This window comes from Ailuropoda melanoleuca, chromosome 18 (genome assembly GCF_002007445.2).
Source record: "Ailuropoda melanoleuca isolate Jingjing chromosome 18, ASM200744v2, whole genome shotgun sequence".
NCBI classification, from domain to species: domain Eukaryota; kingdom Metazoa; phylum Chordata; class Mammalia; order Carnivora; family Ursidae; genus Ailuropoda; species Ailuropoda melanoleuca.
The window spans coordinates 33,919,663-33,947,093 of NC_048235.1; the positions used below are offsets into that span (position 1 = coordinate 33,919,663).

General features: G+C 42.6%; 2 protein-coding genes and 1 pseudogene across 11 annotated transcripts in view; 1 reads left to right on the top strand and 2 right to left on the bottom strand.

Moving 5' to 3' along the window:
• Positions 1 to 903: 903 nt before the first annotated feature.
• LETM2 (leucine zipper and EF-hand containing transmembrane protein 2) lies at positions 904 to 19,049 on the bottom strand. Of its 6 annotated transcripts, none has more exons than XM_034647467.1 (13): positions 18,525 to 19,049; positions 18,120 to 18,227; positions 17,381 to 17,461; positions 15,629 to 16,082; positions 14,612 to 14,755; positions 10,073 to 10,210; positions 9,225 to 9,425; positions 8,005 to 8,124; positions 4,602 to 4,715; positions 2,546 to 2,638; positions 2,125 to 2,226; positions 1,486 to 1,560; positions 904 to 1,362 (listed from the first exon to the last, which is right to left on the bottom strand). In XM_034647467.1, exons 3-13 carry the CDS (start codon positions 17,425 to 17,427, stop codon positions 1,300 to 1,302), a joined length of 1,551 nt encoding a protein of 516 aa, XP_034503358.1. In that variant the 5' UTR covers positions 17,428 to 17,461; positions 18,120 to 18,227; positions 18,525 to 19,049; the 3' UTR covers positions 904 to 1,299. The 6 variants fall into 6 exon arrangements, with proteins under 6 accessions (XP_034503358.1, XP_034503357.1, XP_034503356.1 ...); XM_034647466.1 differs by having other exon boundaries at positions 18,053 to 18,227; XM_034647465.1 differs by lacking the exon at positions 18,525 to 19,049 and having other exon boundaries at positions 18,053 to 18,479.
• Positions 16,333 to 16,428, bottom strand: LOC117797135 (annotated as a pseudogene).
• A 4,329-nt stretch (positions 19,050 to 23,378) lies between the features above and the next one.
• The window catches only part of NSD3 (nuclear receptor binding SET domain protein 3), a 112,661-nt gene continuing 108,608 nt past the window's right edge, over positions 23,379 to 27,431 (top strand). For all 5 annotated transcript variants that reach the window (XM_034647704.1, XM_034647706.1, XM_034647708.1 and 2 more), the window contains exon 1: positions 23,379 to 23,520. The gene's annotated coding sequence lies outside the window, so the exon portion shown is untranslated. The remainder of the gene's footprint in view (positions 23,521 to 27,431) is intronic.

The window sequence follows — 27,431 nt, forward strand, 5'->3', positions numbered from 1 at the left end:
AATTAAAAGAAACACCCATCGTTTAAAAAATGGGGAAATTTATTGTTAATCACCTTGCTAGGCCAATGGTGGGATCCACCAAATGCTGCATAGTAGGGATTCTTCATTCTCGAGGAACTGCAGTTCGCGAGCAGGCCACGGTGGGGCTTTTCCTCCGGTGGACAGGAGGCTTAAAAAGCATTGTAAAGTACAGATCCTTGCTGGGAGGCGCCGATGACAGTCCTCACCTAGGTGATCCCAGAGAGGGAGACTGGCGTTGCACTTGGTTTTAAGGACTCCCATCTAACTGCTTTCAATTTCACAGCGAGCAAAGAGAATCAATTTCATCACCCACAAGCCAGACTATCCTTTCTAAGCACTCCCCAAGGGAAGAAAGCTGTTGGTCAGCTGCATGACAATGTATTATGTTAAGTTTTTTCAGGACTGACCATCCTGAAAACACCAAACATAAGTATCGGAACATAATGCTCGTTACTGGGTAGCGCAGGGATAATATCAGACTTTAACCACCCCTGTGACTAACAAATGGTCTTGCTTGTGAAAGACAAACAGACCAGAAAAACATACACCCAGCACAGACAAATGGTTAAGTCCTAAACCCTTAATTATGTTTCCTGGCAAAATGGTGGCTAATGAAAGCCACATGTGCTGGAGGGGTGGCAGCCTTCCAGATTCCCGCAGACTCCGCAGGCCCCAGAGGGGGAGCCTCCGAACAGCAGAGCAGCGGCCAGGCCTTGCTGATCGCCAGTCTGTTGAACTCCCCGTTTTCTTCTCCAAAAAGCTTTTCCTTCTTCAAATCCAGAAAAGCCTTACTGGGGAGTACATCCATTCCATCCCATTAAGGTGCTTTGTTTCCAGGGCTCTATTCCTACCGATGGATCACTGAAAAAGTTAGGTGGTCTCACAGTGCTTTCAGAGTTTCCAAGTTCTTACTCAAGGAATCTAAGGTGCCAAGCTGATTCCATTATGCAAAAAAATTTCCTCCCTTAAAGGACATGCACACGAACGAATATGAAGCTGTTCAAAAATAACATGGGGAGGGGGCTTTACACACAGTTTAGTGGGATGATGTCATGGTACAGAGGAAGTTGGCTTTGCAATTATATTTCTAAATGGTCTCAGCTTGGTCTTGCTGCTGACATCATCTGGAATGGTTACAAGGCCTCAAAGGACTGCCCCACGGACGACATGGCCGATCCTCCGCTTAAACCAGACACAGATCGACTTAGCTGGGCGCTCCTGGATGCCACCGCTGCGGGCAGGAAGCTGACGACAGTGAGCTTCGTCCTCGGGTAGTCCTTATGCTCCCTTTGAATTCGCCTTGCTGTTCTGCGTTGTCTCTTGTGATTTGGCCTGGAGTGTCTAGGTACAAAACAAGGACTTTAGGCACTGCCCACAGTGAGATGTGGAAGTTCTTCAGGAGTCCCTTTTCTATTCTCTTAAATAATGACAGACCACAAAGTCATATCCAAGTTTGCAACTTACCTCGATAATAAAAATTAAAAACACCAGCAAGCAAGGACCCGGGTGTCTGTGTGTTGGCTGGCTCTCTTCTTCACCCTGCAGGGGCCAGTAGAGCCAGTCGGACTCTCCCATGACCCCCCCCTCCTGCCACTTACTGTGTCATGCTTCTGCCCTTGCCCCAAATTCTTTCACCCAAACAGGAAAAGTGGATAGATAAGTAATTTCTTATTTATATACATTTCTCCTAAGATTTAAATTGCTTTCCTGCTAGTATTTCCTGACATCTGAAGCCTGTGTGAAATACACAACATATGGGAACTATTTCCATCTGGCACAAAAGAAAATTAGAATCTGCCTATATTGTAATTAGCTTCTAGACTTCATATGTTTAGGCCTCCTCCACGACTGCATTGGTTGATAAGTTGTTTTTTCTGTTTTTCTGTTTGTGTTTGTTTTTTTGTTTTGTTTTGTTTTGTAGTTGCTTTTGGATAACTGAGTTTTAAAAACGCAGTGGTTATACGACAACGAAAGTTCAGCCTACAACTTCCTGTTTGGATGACAGGAAGAAGTGTGCGGTGTTTTGCAATAGTAACAATTCTAGATTCTCGGTGCCCTTAAAAATAACTAGAGACAAAAGGTGTTCTTTTTTCAGATACTTACAGCTTCTTTAGCAGCAGTGATGGGTCCTTTAGGTAACGGGATAGGTGTGGACGGTGTTATGGGGGATGATGGAACCGGCGGCAGCTGTATAAGTTCTTCATCCTTAAACAGCAGAACTGAGTTGGGTTACTGATTTAAAACCAAATGGATATTAGATTTAGGGTCGCACTGCCGTGACCTCCAGAGACTTGGAACAACCACGTCTTCCCGCACAGGATTCAAGAGGCTAAATCTGGAACCTAATTATATAGAGCCAAACGTTGACCTTTCTTAGAAACAGATCTAATAGTACAATAAATAGTTCTGATTAAAGAACACCATTGTACCGAAATTCAGTTTCAATCAGGGAGTAAAAAATGGATAAATTAACTTATTTTCATTTTTTAAACCTAATGAATCAAAGGAAAAGTAATAGTCTAACCTTAGTTCCCTTCAGTGGAGGTGCCAAATCCACCAGCGTCTCTTTAGATTCAGGAGAACTCGGTGATTCCGCAGGAACATCTGTTTTTGGAGCCTAGGAAGAGGAGTATTTTATATGAAAATCCGCTTTCTGCTATTCCTGCAACTCAAAAGCACTTTTCCAGTAGTTAGTGCTTTCTAGCACAACTTGCTTTCCACTCACTAAAACCCTAACTTCTTCCAACTCTGCCCTTTAGGAGGACGTCTGAAATATGTCCCTGAAGCAGCAACTTAGTATTATTTATCTTGGAGTTTTGAGTGCCCTCTATACAAAAGTTGCTCTCCAATGAGATTCTAGCATTAAAACTCCTCGGTCGGGGCGCTTGGCTGGCTTGGTGGAGCGTGCAACTCTCGCGTTGTGAGTTCAAGCCTCATGTTGGGTGTAGAGATTACTTAAAAAAAAAAAAGTCCCCAGTCATTAACAAGCTACTGATTTGCCAATTCTGGTCCTGTTTTCAGTCTGAAAAAAAAATGTTGCCTTTTCTCAATTACTCATCAGCTTCTAATAGTATTGATATAACTTACTCAAAGTTGACATCTTTATCATTTTTGGTGTCTAACTAAATGATAAGTTTGTCTCATTTATTAAAATGGTAGGCGCTGCTTAATAGAAGTTCCTGTAACATGAGGAAAATGGAAGACATGGTATTCTTAGAATAACTAGCTAACCGATCTTCAAGAACTATAATTAGATTTGAAAAGTAAATATGTCACTGCTCTTTGGAAATAAGTAATTGCTTTGTGTATTTGGGAGGGAAAAGAGCTACATATATCCTAAATTATAGTATATTTAACTTGATGTCTCTAAAGTCTTTACAGAACCTAGCATGCTACTTATTCTCATTTTGTATATGTGGACAACAGAAGTTTAAAAACATGGATTTTTTTTAAAAAAGCAACCAATAAAATGCCTAGGAGCTTGTCATTTTGTCCTTAATTTCTAGGTCTTTCTCCAACATTCCAGAAAGCAACATCTGTCTAAAGTGCTTTTGCCCCTCTAGAATAATTCTGAGAACACAAATTTAGCTTTGAGATATGGTACTATTCCAAGATTTCCTTGCTCCTGAGAGCAGTCTAAGAATGACAAATTCGGTCTGTCTTAAAGACCAAATACAGAGTAAGAACCAGGTAGGCTGCCTTTTAAAAGATGGCCTGGGTTCCAAAATTGCTCCTACTTTCCCTAGAATCCTTCCCGGACAAAGCCCACATCTGATTAGTCTCTGGAGATGTGGAAAGGCGAAGCAAGCAGATGTTCCCGAAAGTACATTTTTCATGCTGGACTTCATCTTGTTTCCTTTAGCTTGTCCAAGGAATCACTAGCAAAACTAAGTTAAAAAGGATGGGTCCCCACTCCAGAGAACTTGGTTTAATCCACTAAACCACATGTGGAGCATCTTCCGTAATGATCTCTCCTTTCTCACACAGGCAGATTGTGACTTAGACATGAAGCCACGAGGCAGAGAAGCGAGAGGCCCCTTCTGACCAGAGCAAGATGTTGTAGTGATCGGGCCAATCCTGGGTTTTTTGGTAAAATGCCAGAGGGGGGAAAAAAAGCTGCCGAATTAAAGGCAACAAAAAATGATGAAGGAAATTAGTGGAAAGAAGACAAAAAAGTTTACATTCTAGATTGGCCTTTCACCGCTTCAAAATTAATGGTAATCTAAACAAATAAAATAGACATGAGAGAAGAGGAACGATTCAGTCTCAGAAGAGCTAGAGTGGTGAAAAAACCACCACAGTCAGCTAATGAAGACTAGGCAGTTAAGGAGAAAGAATAAACTGGATTCCTAAATCGAGCTGGGATAAAGACAGTAAGAGCCCCATAGCTAAAGTTAGTTTTAGCAATTCCAGGGTTTTTTTGTTTTTTTGTTTTTTTTTGGAATTTTTAAAAGATTTTAAAGCCCATTGGACCAAATGCCAAAAGATATTCCAAAAGAAATATTTATCCTAACTGCGAGAGGAAATAAGACATTTGTGGAGAGGCCCCAGTTACAGAAATCCAGATCCCGGGTACTCACCTCCCCGCTTAGTGGTATCTCAATCGGCTTTGGCTTCATATCGATCAGGTAGAAGGTTCTCGACAGAAGCAACAGAGAAGGAGGGACGTTCTCCTTCAGGTGGAGGTCCTGCCACTGGAGAATGAGAGAAGAATAAAACGGGACAGAATCCCAGCATGTCAGAACTGGACATGACCCACCATCTCCGACTGCTTCCCGGGTTTCACAGCCTCCCCAGGCCCCTGGTGGGAACCAGCGGCAGGACAAGGATGAGAACGCCAGTCTCCTGGCTTTGGCACCAGTGTCTGCACTCTGCAGCCCCCTCACGGCAGTGGGACCCTCTGAGTTGGGAGGGAGTGTTCCAGTCAACTCTCAAACCGACTGAGGCTCAAAGTAGCTAAGTATCTCTCTTCGACACAGAGCAGATAAGGGGAAAGAATAAATAAGCCTCACTCATAACCAAGGAAATAAACAGTAAAATGAGGATGAGATGTAATTTTCAAGTACCGAACTGGCCAACCTTTTAAAAAATAGATAGATAGATAGATAGATAGATAGATAGATAGATAGATAGATAAATACACGCACAAGAGAGAAAATTCAAAAAGTCAATAAAATATAATCAATAACAACCTGCCTTCTACACCTATCCTTTAACTACCCTGTTGCCTTCCCTGAAAACCACTTGTTACCAGCTCCTTATATAATCTTCAGAGACATGCTGTGCATCTACAGACACACATTTATATGTTTTTCATTTTCACATAAAAGGTGATATATACACAGTGTTCTGTCCTTTGCTTGTTTTCACTGAAATATCTTGGAGATTGATCCATATCCGTAGCTGCAGAGCTGCCTCCTTTTAAACCGTCTGTAAAGGATTCCATTGTTGCACGGAAATGCCATAATTTGATTATTCTCCTATTTATGAACTTCAGGCTGTTTCCCATCTTTTCCTATTATAAATGATACTGCAATGGATAACCTTATAGATATACTGCACAAGTGAAATTTCTAGATGAAAGTAAATGCGTTTTTAAATTTTGAAAGATTCTGCAGAGGTTTTTATCAGCAATGCACGTGTGCCGCTTTCCCCAACCCTCAACACCACCATCAAATGGATCTTTGCCAACGTAACAGGTGAATGTGATATCTCATAGTTTTATTTTTTTTTTAAGATTTTATTTATTTATTTGACAGAGAGCACAAGCAAGCAGAGAAGCAGGCAGAGGGAGAGGGAGAAACAGGCTCTCTGCTGAGCAAGGAACCTGACGCGGGGCTCGATTCCAGGATCCTGGGATCATGATCCGAGCCAAAGGCAGTCACTTAACCAACTGAGCTACCCTGGCACCCCAAATTTATCTTATTATGAAGTTGAGATGTTTCATAATAATACACAGTCTGAGTATCATATTGTTAGATTAGTATCCTCACTCCTTTCTGGGAAAAATGATACACTCTTTCAAGAAAGCTACTTGACAGCATGAACCCACTTAATACTCTATGTTCAAGAAATAAATGATTTTAAGAACCTTTCTCTACAATATGTTCATCTTCCAGCCAGAGCAGGTCCAACATGTAAAAGGAAATAGCCACCGGACATGGTTTCAAAGTCACGACAGTGGCTCCTATTCCAAAATAATTTGTGTACACTTAATAGCATTTCTTACAGTTACAGGAATGGGAATTGTAATAGGAGTTACTGCTTCCTTTGAAAACATCGATGCTCTGGGGGGCCTGTGGCTCATTCGGTCAAGCGTCCAACTCGGTTTTGGCTCAGGTCATGATCTCACAGTTGTGGGATGGAGCTCCGCCCTGAGCCCCACATCTAGCTCCGCTCTCAGCAGGGAGTTTGCTTAAAATTCTCTCCCTCTGCCCCTCCCCCAACTTGTGTGTGCATGTGTTCTCTAAAATAAATAAATCTTGGGGGAAAAAAAAACATTGATGCTCTTAGTTAAAATATGTTGTTAGTGGGAAAATATTAAACATCTGTTGCCAAAGCTAACACTTTATATTGGCTTGGGGTACTAACTGGAAAGTAGTCCCAGGAGAGCCCTCAGGCAAGGCTTAGACCTCCAGATGGACTCACACACGATCGGCCTTGGATTCGAGATTCTGCCCGGGACCTTAAAATACCTGGAGTATGCAAAATTCTAAGGTGGTCCCAAGATTCCTAGTCCCGAGTGTACCCACACCTCCTCCCAGTTATTCAAACATGAATCTAGGTGCTGCCATGAGGGATTTTGCAGAAATAATTAGGATCCTAAGTCAGTAGATGGGAAAGCAGGAAGTTATCTGAGTAGGTCTCTCCTCATCCCATGAGGCCTTTAACTCTGGAGCTAGAGGTCAAAAAGGGGAAGTCTGAGATGTGAAGCCTATGGGGGGGCTAGTACGTGAGCTCTCCATTGCTGGCTTTGCAGATGGACGGGGCCTGGAGGTAAGGAATGCAGGGGGCCTGCAGGGCTGGGCAGCCTGGGGCTGCCACCCAGATAGGAAATGGGACCTCAGTCCTACAGCTGCAAGAAACAATTCAGCCAACAAACCGAATGAGCCTGGAAGTGGAGTCTTCCCCCAGAGCCTCCAGAAAAAACACAGCCTGCCCTTCTGACTGACAGAACTTGTAAACTAATAAACGGGTGCTGTTTTCAGCCTCTAAGTTTGTGGTAGTTTTTTATGCAGCAATAGATTCGAAGGGGTACATGCACCCTGATGTTTATGGCGGCATTATCAACAATAGCCGAAGTATGGAAAGAGCCCAAGTGTCCATCAACTGATGATTCGATGAAGAAGATGTGATATATATATATATATATATATATATATATATAATGGAATATTACTCAGTTATCAAAAGGAATGAAATCTTGCCATTTGCAATGACGTGGATGGAACTAGAGGGTATTACACTAAGTGAAATAAGTCAAAGAAAGACAAATACCCTATGATCTCACTCATGTGGAATTTAACAAAGAAAACAGATGAACATGTGGGAATGGGCAGAAAATAGGAGAGAAGGAAACAAACCAGAAGAGAACAAACTGAGGATAGAGAACAAACTGAGGGTTGATGGAGGGAGGTGGGATGGGGGATGGGCTAGATGGGGGATGGGTATGAGGAGGGTGCTTGTTGTGACGAGTCCTGGGTATTGTACGTAAATGATGAATCACTGAATTCTAGTCCAGAAACCAATACTGCAGTGTATGCCAATTAAGTGAAATTTAAATTAAAAAAAGAAAGAAAGAAAACTAATAGAGTACCCTGTCTCCATCAACAATAAATCTAGCTTCTTCAGTGTTCCCACTGCTCAATAAAAGGCGGCAAATTGGGTGGGACAGCTCGCCTGCAAAGTAGAAATCACAGTGAGGTCTACAAATCGCAGGGGACAGAATTCTAGCGAGAAGGGCCCAGGTGAGCTGCGACTTGCCTCTGTGAGCTGCTGTCTCAGTTGTTCCTCAGTGAGACCCAGGGATCTCATCCCTCGAGCCCTGCAGGCAGCTTGGAGTTCTGACACGCTCAAAGCACTCACCCCTTCTTTGGCAATTACCTGAAAGCAATGTAAGGAATGGTATTGGATCTTTTGGTCCCAATTTTATCAAATCCTAAATCCCAACAAATCAGGGGAAACACCAAATCTGATGCTTTCACATCAGACTGTCCTCTTGCTGACTAAAGGTACAGCAGCTGAAAATGAGGGGAACCCTGCCAACCGGTATGAATAATATCAGAAGTAGTCACCTAACTCCTCCCCAACGCTTTGTCACCAAAGTAATCCTCTCCCCTCTTGATGTGCACTTCTCCTTTATGGCAGCTTTAGGATTCATTAGAAAAGATTCTACTTGAAAAGCTTTCAGTGTACCATTTGCTGGATGTCCCAGTATCGCTCTTCTCTTACCATCCCCCTGCCTCCATCCAGGGAATGGCCCTAACTCTGGTCCACAAAACTCGCTGGATACATAACACGGTTTCTGTTTGGTGTGACCCAAAACTACGGTACTTCTGGGACCAGTATTGTTTAGTCCAAAATTCTGAAAGCAACAGCTGAAATCTAAATGAGCCAAAGGGATCGTGCTTTCTCAGTTCTGGGAACCTTGCTCCCTCAGGCAGAATGCTTTAAAGCAGCTGATTCTGATTCAAGAAACATTCTTTCCACTTTTTAAGGAGTCTAATTAGTAGTTATGATGCCTTTCCTCCATCAGATGTCTAGGATCTGCTCTCCTCTGCATTACGCCTTGCCACCCCTTCTTATCAGGCCAACTCACCCAGCAGAATATTTACTTTGGCATCAGCTCTGAGGAAGGGGAGCTGTGGTGTGAGGGTAGAGCACTGTCCTTAGCCATGGAAGACTCAGGAACCTCCCGGGCTGCTGTTCCTTCCTCGTGGGTCCTAACTGATGTAGATTACTGAATCACTAACTGCTACTGAGGGCATTCTCCAGAAAATGCGTCAGAGTGCGACAAACAACTCCTAAAATGAGTAATCTGGGTTCAGATTGTCATGGTAATGATTGTTTAGACTACTCAATGGTTTGCCAGAACTGGTCCATTCACGAGCAGATCTAACAGAAGATACTGCACTTATCACAAAGCCGCCCTAAGGGATGTCCCAAGCCTGGATAATTCCCCACGGCCACAGTTCAGCTCTTACTTCATCATCTGCTTTTATAGACTTGAGTTTCATCAGAAGTTGAAAGCGGAGCAAATTGTTGGTTCCAAAGGACTGCAACTCCAGAAGCTTGCAGAGGGCAACCAGCTGAGGTCGGTCGAGGTGCTCCAGGGTTAGCTGATCTTCAAATAGTTTGGAAAAGCGGACTATTTCCTTTGTGCTGGGCTTGTGGCCTGTCTGTACCTAGGGAGTGGGAAAAAGAGGTTAATTAAAATGTATTTCACAGGGCTGTGGGTGGCTCAGTCAGTGGAACATTCGGCTCAGGTCATGATCTCATGGGTCACGGGATGGAGCCCCACGTTGGCCTCCATGCTCACAGGGGAGTCTGCTTGAGATTTTTCTCTCTCCCTCTCCCTCTGCCCCTCCCCCCACTCATGTACACTATCTCCCTCTCCAAAATAAATAAATAAATCTTTTTAAAAATTATAAAATGTATTTCTTAATTCAACCTTCCCTGTAAACTATTTGAAAGACACATCAAAGCATGTTCACAGACTCTATCTTAGGTCTGGAAGTGGGCCCTGGGGTACCAAGAGGCATAAAGAAATCTGTCCAAGTCAGCTTAAATCAACCGAAAAAATCAGGAGTAGTTCAAAAGTTTGACTCTAAATCTACAGTTCTTTCCAAGAAGGTATCAACATCTTCAATACACAACTGCTTTAACATAGGTTTTTCTGTAAACTACTGTAAATGTTTGCAATAGTGTAGGTGTATGACAGATATTTGCAAAGTCAGAGGCTGTGAACAATTTGGAAGAGCCACGATGACATGAATTTTTCATATACACTGCCAGCCTAGGAGTCGTTTGGTGTGACACAAGAGACTCACACCTGTTTGACATAGGATGAGAACTGCATGGAGGCATCTCCCAGCTTGGCCCTGTTCCTTCTTGCCATTTCTGTAATCGTTTCTTGAAGAAATTTTGCTAGTTCCAACTTTGCAGCCATTTTCTTTTTCTGTTTTTCCTCCTTAATAATAGAAGAGGAGAAAGTTAATCAATTCTTCATGATTACAGCTTCACAGATAAAGATGAGAGGAAAAGAACTGTCACCTTGTTATTGTTCATCCCTGTTTTGCATGTTAATATTCTTTTCAGACCTAGTTAAATGAGTTTTGTGAGAACCAGAATAAAAAGTAGCCTCTATTTGCAACTTGACTTCTTAATCTTACCTTTTATTTCTTACTAATACAATGACCATAAATATTTGATAGATCCAAAATGTCCCCTCAATGGAAGGCTTTGTCATTATTTAGAATGAGATACTATCTCTTAGCCTGGTATAAACCATCTAAGAGGGGCACCTGCGTGGCTCAGTCCACTAAGCATCTGCCTTTGACTCAGGTCTTGATCTCAGGGTCCTGGGATCAAGCCCCGTGTCGGGCTTCCCGCTCGGCAGGGAGTCTGCTTCTCCCTCTCCCTCTCCTCCCTGCTTGTGCCCCCCCCATCTCAAATAGATAAATAAAATATTAAAAAAACAAAAAAACAACCATCTAGGCTGCTGGTTGAGCCAGCCTCTGGTCCCAGAGTGGTCCGAGATTTTGTGTGGGCCACAAACAAAGAAAACTAGGAAATTAACTCTCTGCTAGAGTAGCATGTAGCTTCAGTACACAACAGATACAATTAATTATAATACACCGACTCAGTAACAGATATGAACAAAGCACTACACAAAAGAGAATTTAATGTACATTTCTTTTATTATTTTTTTTTAGCAATCTCTACTCCCGAGGTGGTGCTTCAACTCACAGCCCCAAGATCAGGAATTGCATGTTCTACTGACCGAGCCAGACAGGTGCCCCTAAATGTATACTCGTAAGACATGATGCTAACGAGAACTTCTAAATCCTCATGCATTATCAGAAATGCAGTGTGGTAGCATTTGCAAAATAACCACGGTCGGGGCGCCTGGGTGGCACAGTCGGTTAAGCATCCAACTCCTGGTTTTGGCTCAGGTTGTGATCTCATGGTCATGAGATTGAGCCCTGCGTTAGGCTCCATGCTCCGTGCAGAGTCTGCTGGGGATTCTCTTTCCCTCTCCCTCTGACCCTCCCGCTCACGCCTTGCTCACTCTCTCTCTCTCTCTCTCTCTAAAATAGATAAATAAATCTTTAAAAAAATAACCATGGTCAGGACTCAGGGGAATGGAGAGGAATAAGATTCTCTATACTTTTTTAAGTTGCCCACGAGATTCTAATGAATCATGAATCTCATGAAAGATATTAAAAGACTCCACCAAAAACAATCACACAACAGCGATGGCAATACCATCCATTTCCTACATCCACAGCCACCAGCTATTCACTTATTTATTGAGCATCTACCTTGCTGGGGATAAAATGAGCCAAAACAGGTAAGAATTCCCGCCCTCACTGGACCTCTAGTCTAATGGGAAAGACAAATATTAGTGACTAATGATAATCCAGTAATTCCACAAACTGAAGTATAACAGAGAAGTACTACAAAAGAGAAATGCCTGGGTGCTCTGATGGGATGTAAATAGAAAGTCCTGCCTCTTCCCACTCCCTCTCTCATATCCTCCTCCCCTCCACCACCACCTCTCTCTCTTTCATTTTCTCAATTGCTTCAGTCCATGGAAAGAAAGAGAGAGAATGTATTTTCTAAAACTGTGGCCATGATGAGTATGTATTAAGACTGGGGAATGAGCAGTGTTGAGGAAAGAATCTTTAGATAAATCACTTCCTCTTCCCCCATCTTCCTGCACTCACCAACACATTCCTTGGAATCCCATGGTATTAATTCTAGGTACGGATTACCTTCAATGTAAGTAAACTAAACCACTGCCAGTCAAATATTGCAATTTGATTCTATGTCTTACATGTATCTCTAATGTATCCTCAAGTTTTTATTCCTAATGCCACTTTCATAATTTAATCCTCTCTCTCCTGCACTACTGTAATAGCATGCCAGCCGATTTCCCTCCTTTGGCTCTGCCTTCTTCAATCCTTTTACCCAGAAAAATCATTTTTTCTAAAATACAGATCTAATCATGTTACCCACCCTCTGCTTAAATTTACCTTTCATTTTTCACTGTGGTCAAAGGCAAAGTCTAAATTCCTTAGAGTGGTGGACGCTTTCCCACCTGAACCCAACACATCACTTTTGTCTCATCTTCCACCATTGATCGCCTTGTATTCCCTGTTCCAACCACAAAGAAGCACTCAGTGTCTCAGATTATGTCATACCCTTTCACACAAGTAAGCCATTTTAAGTGCTACTCTTTCTATCCAGAAAGCCTTTCAAATGCTGCAGCAAAATTCTACCACTCTTCATGTCTCGGTTGCATAGTTACCTCTCCTATGAAACATTTCCCAATTCGATTTAAAAGTTGTCCTGTTCGTCCTCTCATCACATGTTCGAGCCTTCACACCTCTGTCCAGTAGAGTGGCACAGAACGGAAAGAACGAAGGGGCCACCTTAGTTTTTCCAGCCCGTCACCTTCACAGTGACCGTCCGATGAGGGCCCTCTTCTCTAGGACTATTCTCAACCAGGAAAGGGTCTGTCTGGCTAAATCATGCCCACTGTTCAACTAGTCACTGCAATAACAGTTGATTTTTATTTTTTAGTGGTTAAAACAAGTTAAAATGCAATGAAAAGGGGATCATTTTTTTCAACAAATAATGCTAGGAAAACTTGGTGTCCACATGCAAGAAAGAAAAAAATGAATCTTAACCCTGATGTTCCACCTCTCACCACAATTCACTCAAAATGGATCACAGACTTAAATTTAAAACTCAGAACTATAAAACTTCTAGAAGAAAATGTAGGAGGGGCACCTGGGTGGCTCAGTCAGTACAGCATGGGACTCTTGATCTCAGGGTCGTTAGTTCAAGCCACATGTTGGGTGTGGAGACTACTTAAAATTTAAAAAAGAAAAAGAAAAAGAAAATGTAAGAGGAAACCTAGGTGACCTTGAATTTGGCACTGAGTTTTTAGATACAACACCGAAAGCATGATCAAAAAAAAAAAAAAATATATATATATATATACTGATAACCTGAATTTCATTACAAAATCAAAAACATTAGCTCTGTGAAAGACAGTTAAGAGAATGGACGAACCACAGGCTGGGAGAAAATATTTGCAAGACACATATCTTCTAAAGGACTTGCATTCAAACATACTAAGAACTCCTAAAACTCAACAATTAGAAAATGAACAACTCCATTAAAAAGTGGGCAAAAGACAGATATACAGGTGGCAAATAAGCATATGAAAAGATGCTCAATATCATACATCACAGAATTGCAAACTAAAATAACAACGTGATATCACTTTACACCTATTAGAAGGGCCGATATTCAAAGGACTGACAACACTAAATGCTGACGAAGATACAGAGCTATGGGGGCGCCTGGGTGGCTCAGTCGTTAAGCGTCTGCCTTCGGCTCAGGGTGGGATCCCGGCGTTCTGGGATCGAGTCCCACATCAGGCTCCTCCGCTGGGAGACTGCTTCTTCCTCTCCCACTCCCCTGCTTGTGTTCCCTCTCTCGCTGTCTCTCTCTCTCCGTCAAATAAGTAAATAAAATCTTTTAAAAAAAAAAAAAGAAGATACAGAGCTACGGGAACTCTCATTGCTGGTGGGAATGAAAAATGGTACAGAGACTTCGGAAGACAGTTACTTTTTTGCAAAACTAAACATAGTCTTACCATATGATCCAGTAATTGTTTTCCGATGTATTTAGGAATCCAAATGAGTTGAAAGCTTATGTTCATTAAAAAAAAAACCCTGCACACAGATATTTATAGCAGCTTTATTCATAATTGCCAAAAACTGGAATCAACCACAATAATCCTTCAACAGGTGAATAAACAACCTGTGGTACATCCATACAATGAGATATTATGCAGTGATAGAAAGAAATGATCCATGAAAGGACTACACATGTATGATAGCAACTATATGACATTCTGGAAAAGGCAAAACTATGGAGACAATGAAAAGATCAGTGGTTGCCGTTGGTTGGGGGAGGTAGGAGGAACAACAGATGATACACAGGGCATTTTTAGGGCAGTGAAGCTATTCTGATGATGGTGGGATGGTAGATGCCATGACATTATGCATTTTTCAAAACACACAGAACAGTAGAACACAAAAAGTGAAGCCTAATGTAAAGCATGAGATTTAATGAATAATATCTAGATATTGGTTCTTCAATTGTAACAAATAGATCACACAAATGCAAGACATTCATAAAAAGGAAAATTGGGGGAGTCTCTGGGGACCCTCTATACTTTCTGCTCAATTTTTCTATACACTTAAAAACTAAAGAATAGAGCCCATTAGTTTTTTTTGTTGTTGTTGTTGTTGTTGTTGTTGTTGTTTTTAATTTAAAAAATCCTACATACCTTTTTGGATTCACTTTCAAAAGTTGATGGCAGCATCTCTGGGAAGAATTTCAGAAATGCTGGTAGTAAGAATTCCATGAAGGGTACAATTATGAACACCATAAATGGAACCAGGCGGAAGAAATCAGCACAAGTCCTCAAGAGCTAAAGAATTAAACGCATATGCAGTATTCATTATTTTAGGACATGTCCAAAACAAAAATACAAAACCAAAAAGGCCTGCCTTGGTCCTGAAAGTGTTAAAAACACTAGACAGATTTTCTGCAACTGTTTATAAAATGGAAAGGTTGGGTATTCCTCTTTACACCATCACTCTGAAGTAATATCTATGGGATACCTTCAAGGAAATCTATGCCAATCAAAACATATTGCTGGCATCATCTATTGTTAGCTCTCACCTACGTTAGGGTCTGTACTTCAATAGCACAGTGTCTGTGAAAAGCTGATTTTTCAAATGCATATACTTAATATATTAACAGTAATTTCTATTTCAGGTGCACAAATCAAACCTGAAGCTTCTCAGCTCCTTGGGGAAATTAGAAAACACAATTACCACCATTTTACAGGCAAATATGCACAAATCTCAAGAATCTTGCCTAAAGCTGTACAGTCAGTCAGTTTCAGACAAATAAACTCCATAAGAAACTCTGGTTCTTGCCATCAGTTACTATTCCTACTTTGGGATTTTTAGGATTTTTTTTTTTCTTATCTTTTTTTTTAAATGATTCTTTTTTTTTTATTTTATTTATTTGACAGAGAGAGACAGCCAGCGAGAGAGGGAACACAGCAGGGGGAGTGGAAGAGGAAGAAGCAGGCTCCCAGCAGAGGAGCCTGATGTGGGGCTCGATCCCAGAACACCGGGATCACGTCCCGAGCCGAAGGCAGACACTTAATGACTGCGCCACCCAGGCGCCCCCTGGGATTTTTAGGATTAATTCTCAGGTGAGTTTAAAACTTGGTTCCCAAACAGCTCATTTTAACTTTACATTTTCTTTCTCAAATATGATTCTTGCCTACCCTTCTTCTCTCTCGCCTGGTCAGCACCTGTCCATGCAACAGCCTCCAAACCATTCTGGCAGCAACTTTGGTGTCAATCCATAGCAAGTAGAATCCATTGTAATAATATTTAAGTTCATCCATAATTCTTTGTCTATAAGATCGCTTTTCTTCCTTGATCTTCGTGCCAGTTCCTTTTGTGGGCTGAGGGCTTGTCACCTGGGGCTTTTTTGGGGTTTGCTCCAGCTGAGGTTTACCAGGGACCTCTTGTAACCAGCAAGTTGATGTGTGTAACTTCTGTATTATTCTAGTCCATAAGTGAAGTACTTTATTGCCTGACTGATTGGGATAGGAGTACTTCTTGCTTACACAGTTCTTCGCGTATGTTTTATTTAAATGGGAATCTGGCAAGTGAAGAAATGCAAATGATGGGTAATAAGAAGAGCTCGTAGGATGCACAAAACAGCTAGGGAATCTGGAATAAAGAGCAACATCCTCTGAGTTGAGCACATACCATTACAAACTTACAAACTAAAGAAATAAATATTTTACCTGGTTAAAATAAAACAATGGTTTTTAAGCCTATATTTTAAAAGCCGATGATATCCACAAATGAATGAAATATAACTTTTTACCCCAGTTGAAGAACAGTGTGCTTTACAGTTGAATGATAGGCTCTATGAGAAATACTAGTAGGTTAATTCCTAAAAATAACTGCTCCTGTTACAAGTTAGAAACTCTGCAACTATTCCTGCGCAGGGGCCATGCTAATCTTCTCAGTATTGTCTCAGTTTTAGTATATGTGCTGCTGACGCGAACACAAAAGTCTGCAACTATTAATTTAAAAATCTAACAGCAAATACTTCTGCACCAGGGGTTGTGTCTGAAAGTGTTGTCTTTATCCACTATCATAAAACAGGTGGAACGCTTGCGTCTTTGGTTACTCTGCTGATGATAGAAATATTGCTTGAACAAACGCTTCATGGCCTCTGTGGGGATTAACCAATCACATAATACTGCTTTGTCTGTGTGATCCCATGGACTCCCTCAAATGAGAGGCATTTACAGCCCAAATGCCCTTCACCTACAATTCCTCAAGAATGTTAGCAATAAGAATTAGAATTGGGCACCCCAGCCAGGGATCTCTATATTCTGGTTTTGCAACAGCTCACAGTCTTCAGTTAAATTAGCACATCAGATTGTTTGAAAATAAAAAGAAGACCCATCTAGGCAAAGGAAGCTCCTGGCAAAGGCATTTCTTCTGGCAAAGAGATGACTTTTCCATTCTTTCAGACTGTTTTTGAAGCACGCCAAGATAAAACACTTTTTGAAGGGCCAAAAGGGAAAATGCACAATGTATCTGGCCCATAGTAAGTTCTCAGTGAATATTCTTTGGAATAAATAAGTGATAACAGACCCTACGAGGGCAGGTATATGCCCTAGGGCTGGCTTGTTTGCCAGCCATTTTACTCATTTTTCTATCTAAGGGCCCCATGTAACATTCATCAATTACAGAGGTGTCACTCTAAAACTATTACATCTTCTCTCATACCTGTGCCATCTAAAAATTACTCAGCCTGAGTTCTAAGGCATATAAAAAATCTGGGGTAAGTTTAAATACAATAAAATGTCAGTTTCCTAAAAACCAATATAGTTAAAGCCAACAAAGCTTTCATTTGTTGTGGAACAAGCCTATCCTTTTACATATATCTTTTTCAACTAGAAGAAAGTTCATATAAATATTGCAAGGGAAGAGGCAATTCCACGGCTTACCTTGTTCGGGCAATAGCTAAGACTGTTCTATAACTGTAGAAGGCCATACTTATATTTGTCTCAACTAGTCAACATAGGAACCTAGACAAAAGGATTAAGTAAACAATTTAGTATCTTAAAAACACATCAATTATAAAGATACCAGGATTTCAGTGTTTACTATTGCAAGGGTAGAAAATTTCCATATTCCGTTCAAGGTGTAAAATCTCTCTCAGGATCATTTCCAAAAATCATGAATGTTTTCTCAGCTTGGATTTGAGAATGGTACTTTGAGATCCCAACAAAGAAATGATCTCTAATGTCATGGTGCTCATGATGGTGATATGGTCTTCAAAGACTTTACTTCTGGTCAATAACACCTAGTAACCTACTTGAATGATTGCCAGGTATTTGAGAAGCTAAGCAATACACACTTGTAGCCTAAAAATACAAGTAGAATAAAATATCCTGGATTTGTTTCAGTTAGATTTTCCCCATACTTGGCCAAGTTGCCCCACACTTTAAAGACTGAAAGTAGGGGCTCCTAGCTGGCTCAGTCGGTAGAGAATACGAGTCTTGATCTCAGGGTCATGAATTCAAGCCCCACGTTGGGCACAGAGCCTACTTAAAAAAAAAAAAAAGTACTCACTAACCACATTTATGTAGCAGTGAAGATATATACATGGTACCTACTAATAATTCAAGTGGAGGTACATCGGTTTCCCGTACTGGTGATTCTCCAGAGTCCAAACTGAACTACCTTTAAACAAGCTTTATCAAAACTTTTCTCCGTCCTGTGGTCCTTTTCAGCCAAAAGCAGCAAGGCGTTTTGGTAGTATCTCTTGGCGTCAACTCTGCTTTCCTGCAGCTGGAAAAGGCGTAGACCAGGGTGTTTTCCTGGACGGAAACCTCAACCACAGAGCTGACATTTTGAACAGGAGTTCAAAGACGACTTCGAAACATCTAAACCCAGGCTAAGGGGGGTGGTCTCCTGCCGGAGGCATGCCACACCCGATCGGGCGGTTAACCTGCTCTCTGGCCCCCGGGCACTCCCGCCCCGGGCTGCGGGGAACCACTTCCTAGGCGGGGACTGCCGGGAGCCCCGCCTGCACCTTCGCGCCGCACACGCCCACACGCGGGGGTGGGGGCAGGCTCCCCGGGTTACCTTGCTTCTGGCCTTTGACGACACAGGGGCACAACACGCTGTCGGCCTCCGCAGCGGGCGGCTTTTGTGCACGTAGTGTGTTGGTGGACTGTGTTTGTGGTAGCAGGGTCTTGGGGGGGGGGCGGTTCTTTGTGTCTGGGTGCGGGGATGGTGCAGGCACGGGGACGACAACCTTGTTGGCGATCCAGGTTTATGGAAGGAAGACAAGGAGAAGCCGGGCGCAGGGTACGGAAGAGAAAGGAGGAAGCGAAGCACGGAAGGAGGAGAAATGGAGGTTGAGCTCCAAAGTTGGGGGGCGGGCAGGGGCACGAGGTCAAGGGCTGTGGTGAGTGCGGTGAGGAACTGGAAGCTGTCGGGAAACCTGGGCGCTGATGGGAAGAGCAGGATGCGGAGGGAACGGGCTCCGGAGGAAGAAAGGCAGGCGAGATCCACCAAATAACCTGAGGACTTGGCCCGCCCACCCCTACGTCCTCGGCCGGCTCCCCGGAACGGCTGCCTCAGTCGTCCAGTCCCTTCCCAAAACCCCCTCCCCCAGCTCCCCAGCTAGAAGGGCCCGGGGCCAAGTCTCTATGGCTCCACCTCTTTCCTAGCCCGTTACGTCACTCTGAGTGACGACACCACCCACCAATGAGCTCTCAGATTATGAGGAGGGAGGGCGTCCTTCGCTGTGGCAGCCCTGGAAGCAGCCAAGGTCCGGTTCCCACCGGCTAAATGACCTTTCTATTGCGTTTAGTTCAAGTGGAGTCTGTGCTGTGGGAGATAGCAAGACTGTCGTTTTTCGGCCTGTCTGCACTCTCTGGGCTATGGGCTAACCTCCCCGAAAATCCTCATTGAAAGCTAAAGAACCTCATACCCTACAGAGAGCGTAATATGCCTGATAGTCGCCATGGTAACCATCTTAAAGTCACGAATTACATCACTTTGATGTACTTCCCCCCCCCCCCGCCCAAGTAAACAACTGCCGGGCTTGGGATGGCGCGGAGAGCTCTGCGGAGAGGGAGTGGCAGAAAGGGTGGGAATGGTTAGGAAAACATCCCTTTCCTTTCTCCAGGGCCTAAGAGTGGAATGCTGTGAAATCTTCATATGGAAATCTGAATTCCACTAAAGTAATTTGCTTTATAAATGCTCTCTTAACGGGTATTGTTTATGATCAGTAGTTTGTGGAGAAATCTCAAATAACATTTAGGATGTATATTATAGTAACTGTGCAGTGACGTAGGTACTGCAGCTTTGGGACACTTCAGTTCCTAGGTTGAGTAACTGAGCCATCTTGGATAAGTGAAAGATATAGAAATGTTCTCGCTCTCCTGTTATCTCTACCCATCCATTTCATCTGGTTCTAGAAGGAAAGCAAAATTTTTAGTGGCTCTACTTGGACTAACACCAGACAACAAGGAATCGCTTTCACAGGGAGAGTACTTTCTTAACATATGTGCTGGCCACAGACCACTCATCTGGGCTACACATTTATAAGAATGAAAGATGGTGGGTATTCAATTTCAGGTTTTGGGGCTTTTTGTTTGTTTGTTTTGCTGTTGTTTTTTAATATAGACTGCCCTTAATCCACGACGCATTTTTCAGCGAATAACCAAAAGGATCAACCATGTTAAATAGGCAGAACTTTTCAGTTTGGCCACTAGAGGGCCCTTTGTGCACGTCCGATGCCCGAGTTTCTACATAAAGGTTTCACTTCACGTTCTATGTTTAGTAGAATTAACAAAATCTACAAAGCTTTGGTCTCCTTCCCTTTCCTTTCCTGAAAATTCCCGATGGCAAATTTTGAGCTCTAAAAGCCTGGATGGTTATAATTTTCACGCTAATTCCATAAATTAATCCCTGTACTAACATGAACATGTACTTTTCTGGAAAGGATCATAAAGATGCAAAAATATTCCTTTCAGTTCCCTGGGAGACATTTTATACCAGGAAATTTTCTTATTCATGCATTGTATTCACTTACAAACAGGCACTGTAAAATCATTAAGTATTCATAAACCAGATGAATGATTCCAAGCTCAGTATTGGAAAGATGAGCTAGATTTTCTACTACAGTCATATGTCAGCAATCCTATTCTAAAAAGGGAAGGGCTAAGAAACTTCTTATTGAAATCCATTTGTTCAAAGCAATGTTTGCCTTCTGCTATCAGACCCGGCAATTTTTTGACTTTCAGGATTAAGTGATTTATCATGTAAGGAGTTTTTAGATATAATCTTCGGAAGAGAAACAAGAAGTTCCTTTCTCCTTAACTCTGGCCCTGGGAATTGTGTTAGATTGCTGTCTTAATGAACTGTTCATTTTGTATGGAGAAGAGAAAGCATGATCTGAACTTCAGAAGATGTTAGATGCTAAAAATGTAAATTATTAATTTTAATGGCCATTTCCCTAAATATGGCTCAAGATCAATTATTACCATATATTTTCTAATGTTTTGGAGGAAGAGATTATATATCTACTTCACAGAACTTTAATTTTAAACTCTTGTCAGCCTAGAAACAGATTAAAATAAAATCCCTGGGGACAATTTACCAGATTCTCCTCAAGGGGAAAATGCAGATGTCTGGTCAAGGCAACAGTTTATCACAAAGCAAGGAGTATGCAGGAAGATGGAGAGGAAGGATGATGGTAGAAAGGATCATAGGGAGAAAAGGGCCCAATCTCTCTTTCCAGGAGACACAATCAAACTGAGATAAGCTCATGGGTCCCCCTTTAAGAGGTGTGTGTTCTAAAAAGGTATTTAAAACAAAGAAAAATGTGCTTTTTACTGATTCCTTTAACTTTTGGTACTGCACAAAACAGGTACTACATAAGCATAGGTTTAGAAATAGTTAATGAATAGGGCGCCTGGGTGGCTCACTTGGTTAAGCATCATCTGCTTTGGCTCAGGTCATGATCCCATGATCCCAGGATCCCATGATCCTCAGGTCACGATCCCAGGATCAGCAGGGGGCCTGCTTCTCCCTCTCCCTCTGCCTCTCCCCCTGCTTGTGCGCTCTTTATCTCTCTCTCTCTCTGTGTCAAATAAATAAATAAATATTTAGAAAAAAAAAGAAATAGTTAATGATTAACAGTAATGGGAATGCTTAATTCTCAATATCATCTATAGTATAATTAAAAGGGTTATGTTTTTAAAAACCTGAAGCATAATTAGTAGTCATTAAAATAATGGATCTGTAGGAATCTTTTAAATTTCTCGTTTAAATGGTAAAGAATGAGATACCAGAAATTTCTTGTGGCCGTGCCAAACAGATCCAGAACTATGATGTCGGTGCAGAGTATAACATCTAGTAGTGACATGGCTTTGTTACTCTAAGAACAGAGCGGAGAGTATAGGTTTCCTCATCTGATGGCTGCTGCCTGTATTTCCTTTGTAAGTTCACGTCTCTGTGCCTCAACGTTCTAAGTCATGACCACTGGGCCCCAGGAAATATCACCAAATTTTGCACACTCCGGCAGGACTACTTTACTGTGTCACACACCTTCTATTGTTTAACATAAATTTCCTAGAATGGGGAGCGCTTAGAGGGTTACAGAGAATTCTGACTCGCATTTCCTCCGCTCATTCTTGCGTGAGCTCTCTCCGGGACAAACGCCCTCCCATCCCTCGAATGGAAGGTCTGGCAGTGAGCAGCAGAGGGCCCAGGCATGTGACGGGCACGGAGCCCGCTCGGTCCCTAGGGGTCCGGGCTGCAGTCGGCGCTGACGTCCTCCTCCTTACCCACAAGCCTCCGGGCCCGCAGTGCGAGCAGGAAGAAGGCGTGCGGGGCCCGGTGCCTGCCAGGGAGGTCAGCGCTTCCTCACAGCGACTGAGACGCCGCCACGGCTAGCGATTGTGGGGCGGGACGGGGGTGGGGGGGCATCCGGGACTCACACCCGAGGCTGAAAGAGAGACTGTCCCCCACGGCTCAGGTCTGAAATTGCTGCCACACGGTTTCCAGACGCAGACCCGTGTGAAATAGGAAGCTCTGACTCTGACAGCTGTCGGACAGAAGGCGGCCGAGGAGGCACACAAATTGTTCTTCTCTTTCCCGGTCATCTTAACCACGCACTCGTTTGTAGGTTATTGCTAACATCTAGGGATGTGCAGCAGTGTCACTCTGAGGAGTACCATATGGTGTTTAATGTGTGCTGTTATTGAATAAGTCTCAAAGAACACGCACGAACGCAATATTACCTCACAGGCCCAACCTTCAACCTGTCTTCTGGTTTTGTTGCTGTTGGTTGTTATTGTTGTTGTGGGGTTTTTTTGGGTTTTTTTGTTTGTTTGTTTTGGTTTTTTTACTCTCCTTCGTGTCATTCCTTCCTGTCTCTGCCTTCCTCGCCTGCGGTCTCACTTCTCGTCTAGACTCTCGGGCCGCTCCTCTCCGCGCGGCTGACTACCCTCTTCCTCCTTTCGCCCCCCTGCGCTGCAAACCCGGGACTGCATTTCCCGGCAGGCGCCGCGGCCCGCAGCCAATGAGGTGCTGAGGATTTGGCGGCGGCGGCGGCGGCGCTCCGAGAGCCGGGTGGGGGGGGCTTTGTGCGCGGGCGGCGGCGGGAAGCGGGCGGCGGCGGCAGCGGCGGCCAGGACGGAGGCGGAGGCCGAAGGGGACTGTCCACTGGTCGCTGCGGAGAGGCGTGCGAAGGCCAAGTCGAGTCCCGAGGACCTTGCTGCCCCGGCCCGGCCGCCAGCCACAGCCTTCTCTCTAGCAGCAGAAGCTGCGCGGAGACCCCCCATCCTTCCACCGCCCCTGCCCACCCCACCTCCCGCAGCCGTCCTCCTCTCAGTTTTACGCCCGGGCCCGGCCCGGCCGCGGCCCTCCTCGGTGCCGGCAGCCATGGCAGAGGCGTCCGGCGCGAGGGAAATCTAGCCCGGGGATTTCATGCGGCCTAGCTCGGTTCCGTCTCCTCCCCCCGCAGCCCCGGCGGCTGCCCGCACCCCAGCCCCACTCCGGGCCTCCGTGTCTCTCCTGTGATCGTACTGACACGGCCGGGGGGTTAGAATGGAACAAACTGAAGGTAAAGTGAATGCGTGCGTGCGTGTGTGTATGTATGTGTGTGTGTTGGAAAGAACCGCTGAGGAGGGAACGACGAGGAGGGGGCGACCTAGGGATGGGACCTGGGTAGAGAGACCCCAGCAGGGATGGGAGGACAAGCGGGTGGCCGGAAAGGGTTCGGGGGGAGCCTAGAAGGTATAGCAGAGGGCCAGGTGGGGGGTGTGGAGGAGACAGGAGGTGGGGCAGGGGGGGTAGGATTGGGATAAGAGATGGAGTGGCTCTGAGCTGGGAATTGGGAGTAGAGGTGGGATGGGGGCGGGGATAGAGATGGAACGGGGGAGGGGCAGGGAAAGAAGAAGAGTTAGGTTTGGAGAAGATTAGAGACCTGGGTGGACTGAGAAATAGGGATGTTTGGGGGTGCAGTGTGGAAACTAGAAGAGTCTGGGGGAAGGGGGTGAATCTGATGTAGAAATGGGGCATCAAGAGAGAAACGAGGGGATGGAAGTGGAGGAAACGGTGGATTAGGAAAAGGGATAAGAAATTGTTGAGACAGGATGCATGGGAAGATAGGAAATAGACTCAGGAAACTAGAAGACCTAGGATTGGTATGGGGAAGGAAATTAACTGAATGTTGAGAAGGATGAGAACTATCGACCAAGCATCACAGAGTGGGTGGAAAAGAAGGGGAAGGGGGTTGTTAAAGGAAGAGAAAGCCTTTTGTTCCTGTATTTCTGTGTATTCTGGGCCTTTTCTTTCAAGGCTAGAGAATATAGAAGCTAGTGGTTATGGTGTTGTGATTGTTGTGAATTGGGGAGTTGTGGGTTTTACTGTTTTGAGGGAGGAGGAGATGTGTTAGTGTTATGGTAGCAAGACAGTAGAGACATGGCCATAATTTGATGGTTTTGCTGAGGGAGTGAAGACTGTTCAGATTTAAAGGGGGTAGGGGCAGCCATGTTTGCTGCCAGGCACTGCAGTGTAAATAAATTCCTTCTTTCCGACATCAGTGTGAATCTGGAAGGGGCCAGTTCATATTGTTAACCCCCTTTCTTTCTATTCATGAACTCTTCCCATACATCTTGTGGTAATTTAATATTATTCATAACCACCAAAGGAGGTAGTGATGTTTTCCATCTTGTGTGTTTTGCTTCTCCCCCCACCCCCTTTCCCTCTTCCTTCTGGTTGCAAACAAGGCATGCTAATGAACTGCAGTGTAAAATTAACCCTTTTTATAAAGTTGAAACTGTATTTTTACTAGCTGAAGGAATTATTACTATTATATTTCAAATGTGATTATAAAAAGTCTTAAATATTGAAAAATCATTTGTTTTAGAAGCTTCAGAAGCAGTCAACATGCTTTCTGAAATTCTTTACGTAAACAAGGAAATTGCATTGGTTATTTTTCTTGGGCTTGTGCTCTTGGCAAAGCACTGTGGGGATGAGAAGGGGTAGAAAGATCTGCTTATGGTAGATTATCTGCTTGCTGTATTTTGAATGTTGGAAAATTCAAAATATACGTATCTTAAAATAGTGTTTCTGGTAGTTCATGCTTATAGGTGATGGGTGTGTTATGAAGTGTTTTCTTTTTTTATGCGCTCTCTCTCCATCCCTTCCCTTTGCTTTCATGTGTCTGGCTCAGTACAGTCTCCAAATGCCAGTTCAGCATAGTGCAATGATCTATGAAGTAGGCATGCAGTTCTTAGAGCCTCAACGAGGTGCCAGTTTTTTGGTTTTTTGATTGTTTTGTTTGCTGCTTTTTTGGTGGGAACTTTAGGTTACTCTCAGAAAAGCTACAGTAACTCTTCATTGTATCAAAATGTAACTACTTAGATAATTTGAAATGGTTACTGTTACAAAAGGTTTAAATCCTGACAAACTCAGAGTAGATAAATTGTTAAGTGTAGCCTATTTTCTTTTCATATTGAAAGGGATTAAGTGTGTGTGTGTGTATGTGTGTGTGTGTGACCTTTTGTTTTTGTTTTATAATTGAATTGGGGTGATCCAAACTTTAATACATCATATTGATTTTGAAACTGTTGTCTACTACCAGAAAGGCCTGTTAAAATTGTGCTATGATGGACTCAAACCAGTTGTACTACATACTGGTTTAGCCTGTCTTAATGCAACATCCTTTCAGTTGTTATAAAGAAGTTTAGGAAGTGTTCTTGGTGTGTTGGAAGAATGAAATTGAATATTGTTAGAGTACTACTTCATGAGGGTATTTTTAGTTTAAAGGCCAAATTTACAACTTGGAGTATTTTGGTTTGATGATACTCAGTCTGAATTTTTAAAAATTCTGTGAAGAAAAGTTTCACTCAAAAATGCCATTCAGTATGCTTTTTGGAATTTATTTTTATGGAGGTTTTTCATTTTTATGTTTTCCACTCAGTTGAATGTTATTTTTAATTAATTGGCAAATTGTGTGCGTGAACTATCAGTTCCCTAAATTTTTAGGAAAATGAGAAATTGCTGTATGTGAAAATAAGAAAAAACTTATACTGGAAGCTGGAATTACTAACAACAACAAAAAATTGTATTCCTATGTATTCAGCGGTCAAGATCAGGGTCTCCTGCCTAGCTATAAAGAGTATTCTGGCTCCTTGGGTGGGTATCCGTATAATGAAGAAGACTATTCTAGTTAGATGATAATTAATTAAAACCCAGACTTTGCAGTGATTACTGTGTCCATCAGCACACCTGCTACCTGCAGTAGCTTTTAAAAAAACTTTATAAATATGCTCTTTCTTATAGTAATCAGATTGATTGAATTTTGGATAAAGGAAATTGGTTGCCTTTGAGATTGGTCATCATTGAGTGGATTGTTGAATCTGATTCTAAAGATACTCAGTTTCTGGAGTTTATAATATTTACAATAATCATAGCAAAGCTGCTAATAGTCATCTTCTTACAATGTGTTATGCTGAGTGTCTCACATGTATGGATTCCTTTTATCCTCCCAATAGTTGTACGAGGGTAGTACTATTAACTCCTTTTTACAGGTGGAGAAATTGAGGTTGAGTAACAACACCACATAGATGGTAACTAGCAAAGCCAGTATTTGAATCCAAGTCTTTCTAATTACAGAACCTGGATCAGCAGAACTTTTAGTTTCTTTTAAAATTTTTGTAAAGATAATATATATTCATTATTTAATTTTTAAAAAATATTATAAAAGGCTAAGAGGTTAAAAAAAACAAAAGTTAACACCCTGTTTCCCCCTGATAACCATTTTTAAGTTTCTTCTGAGTCCTCCTAGAAAATATCTGTACATACAGGTGCATATCTGTCTTTAAATGCATACAAATTGGGTCATACTGTCTGCATTTTGCTTTTGTGTTTTATTAGGCTACCTGGGACATCCTTTTAAATGAGCACATATTGATCTGCAACTTTTTTTTTTTTAAGGATCATATAGTATTCCATTGTTTGGAATGTTGATTAACATTAGGATGTTAGCAGATTTTTTGCTATTTTAAGTAATATAGCAGGTCTTGAATTAAGTCCCTAACAGCCTATTTAAATGGGGGAGATATAGTACGACTACTTTATTTTATAAGAGAATACAGAGGCCTAAGGAAGTTAAGTTCAAGGCTTTGGTGACAGACCTGTTACCTGGCTCTTTATACCACACAATATTACTTCATTATTTTGAAGGTATCTGAGCTTTCTGTAAAAGCTCAAGGTGAGGGGGAATATTCAAGGTTAGGCACGTTTAGCATAATGAGCGCAAGGGGATTAAGTTGCAGTGAGGCAAAGCATCTTGTTTCGCTTTTTTCATACTTTGTTCACCATATTGTACATATAGCATATGTACAAAATATTTTTGCATACGTAAATGAACCCTGTGCAAGTATCTTAAAGTGTGTGTTTTGGGTATTGAAGTGGTTTTGACAGAATTTTTTCTGTTTTAATAAAATTATCAGTGAAATAAGATAG

Bases quoted from the DNA above. Each gene is read 5' to 3' on its own strand.
- LETM2 (XM_034647467.1), bottom strand. From the start codon at position 17,427: ATGGCCTTCTACAGTTATAGAACAGTCTTAGCTATTGCCCGAACAAG. The intron at 16,083-17,380 runs GTAAGCCGTGGA...TCTTTATTCCAG, and splicing joins TTAGCTATTGCCCGAACAAG to ATTCCCTAGCTGTTTTGTGC. The intron at 1,363-1,485 runs GTAAGTTGCAAA...TTTTGTACCTAG, and splicing joins TTTTAATTTTTATTATCGAG to ACACTCCAGGCCAAATCACA.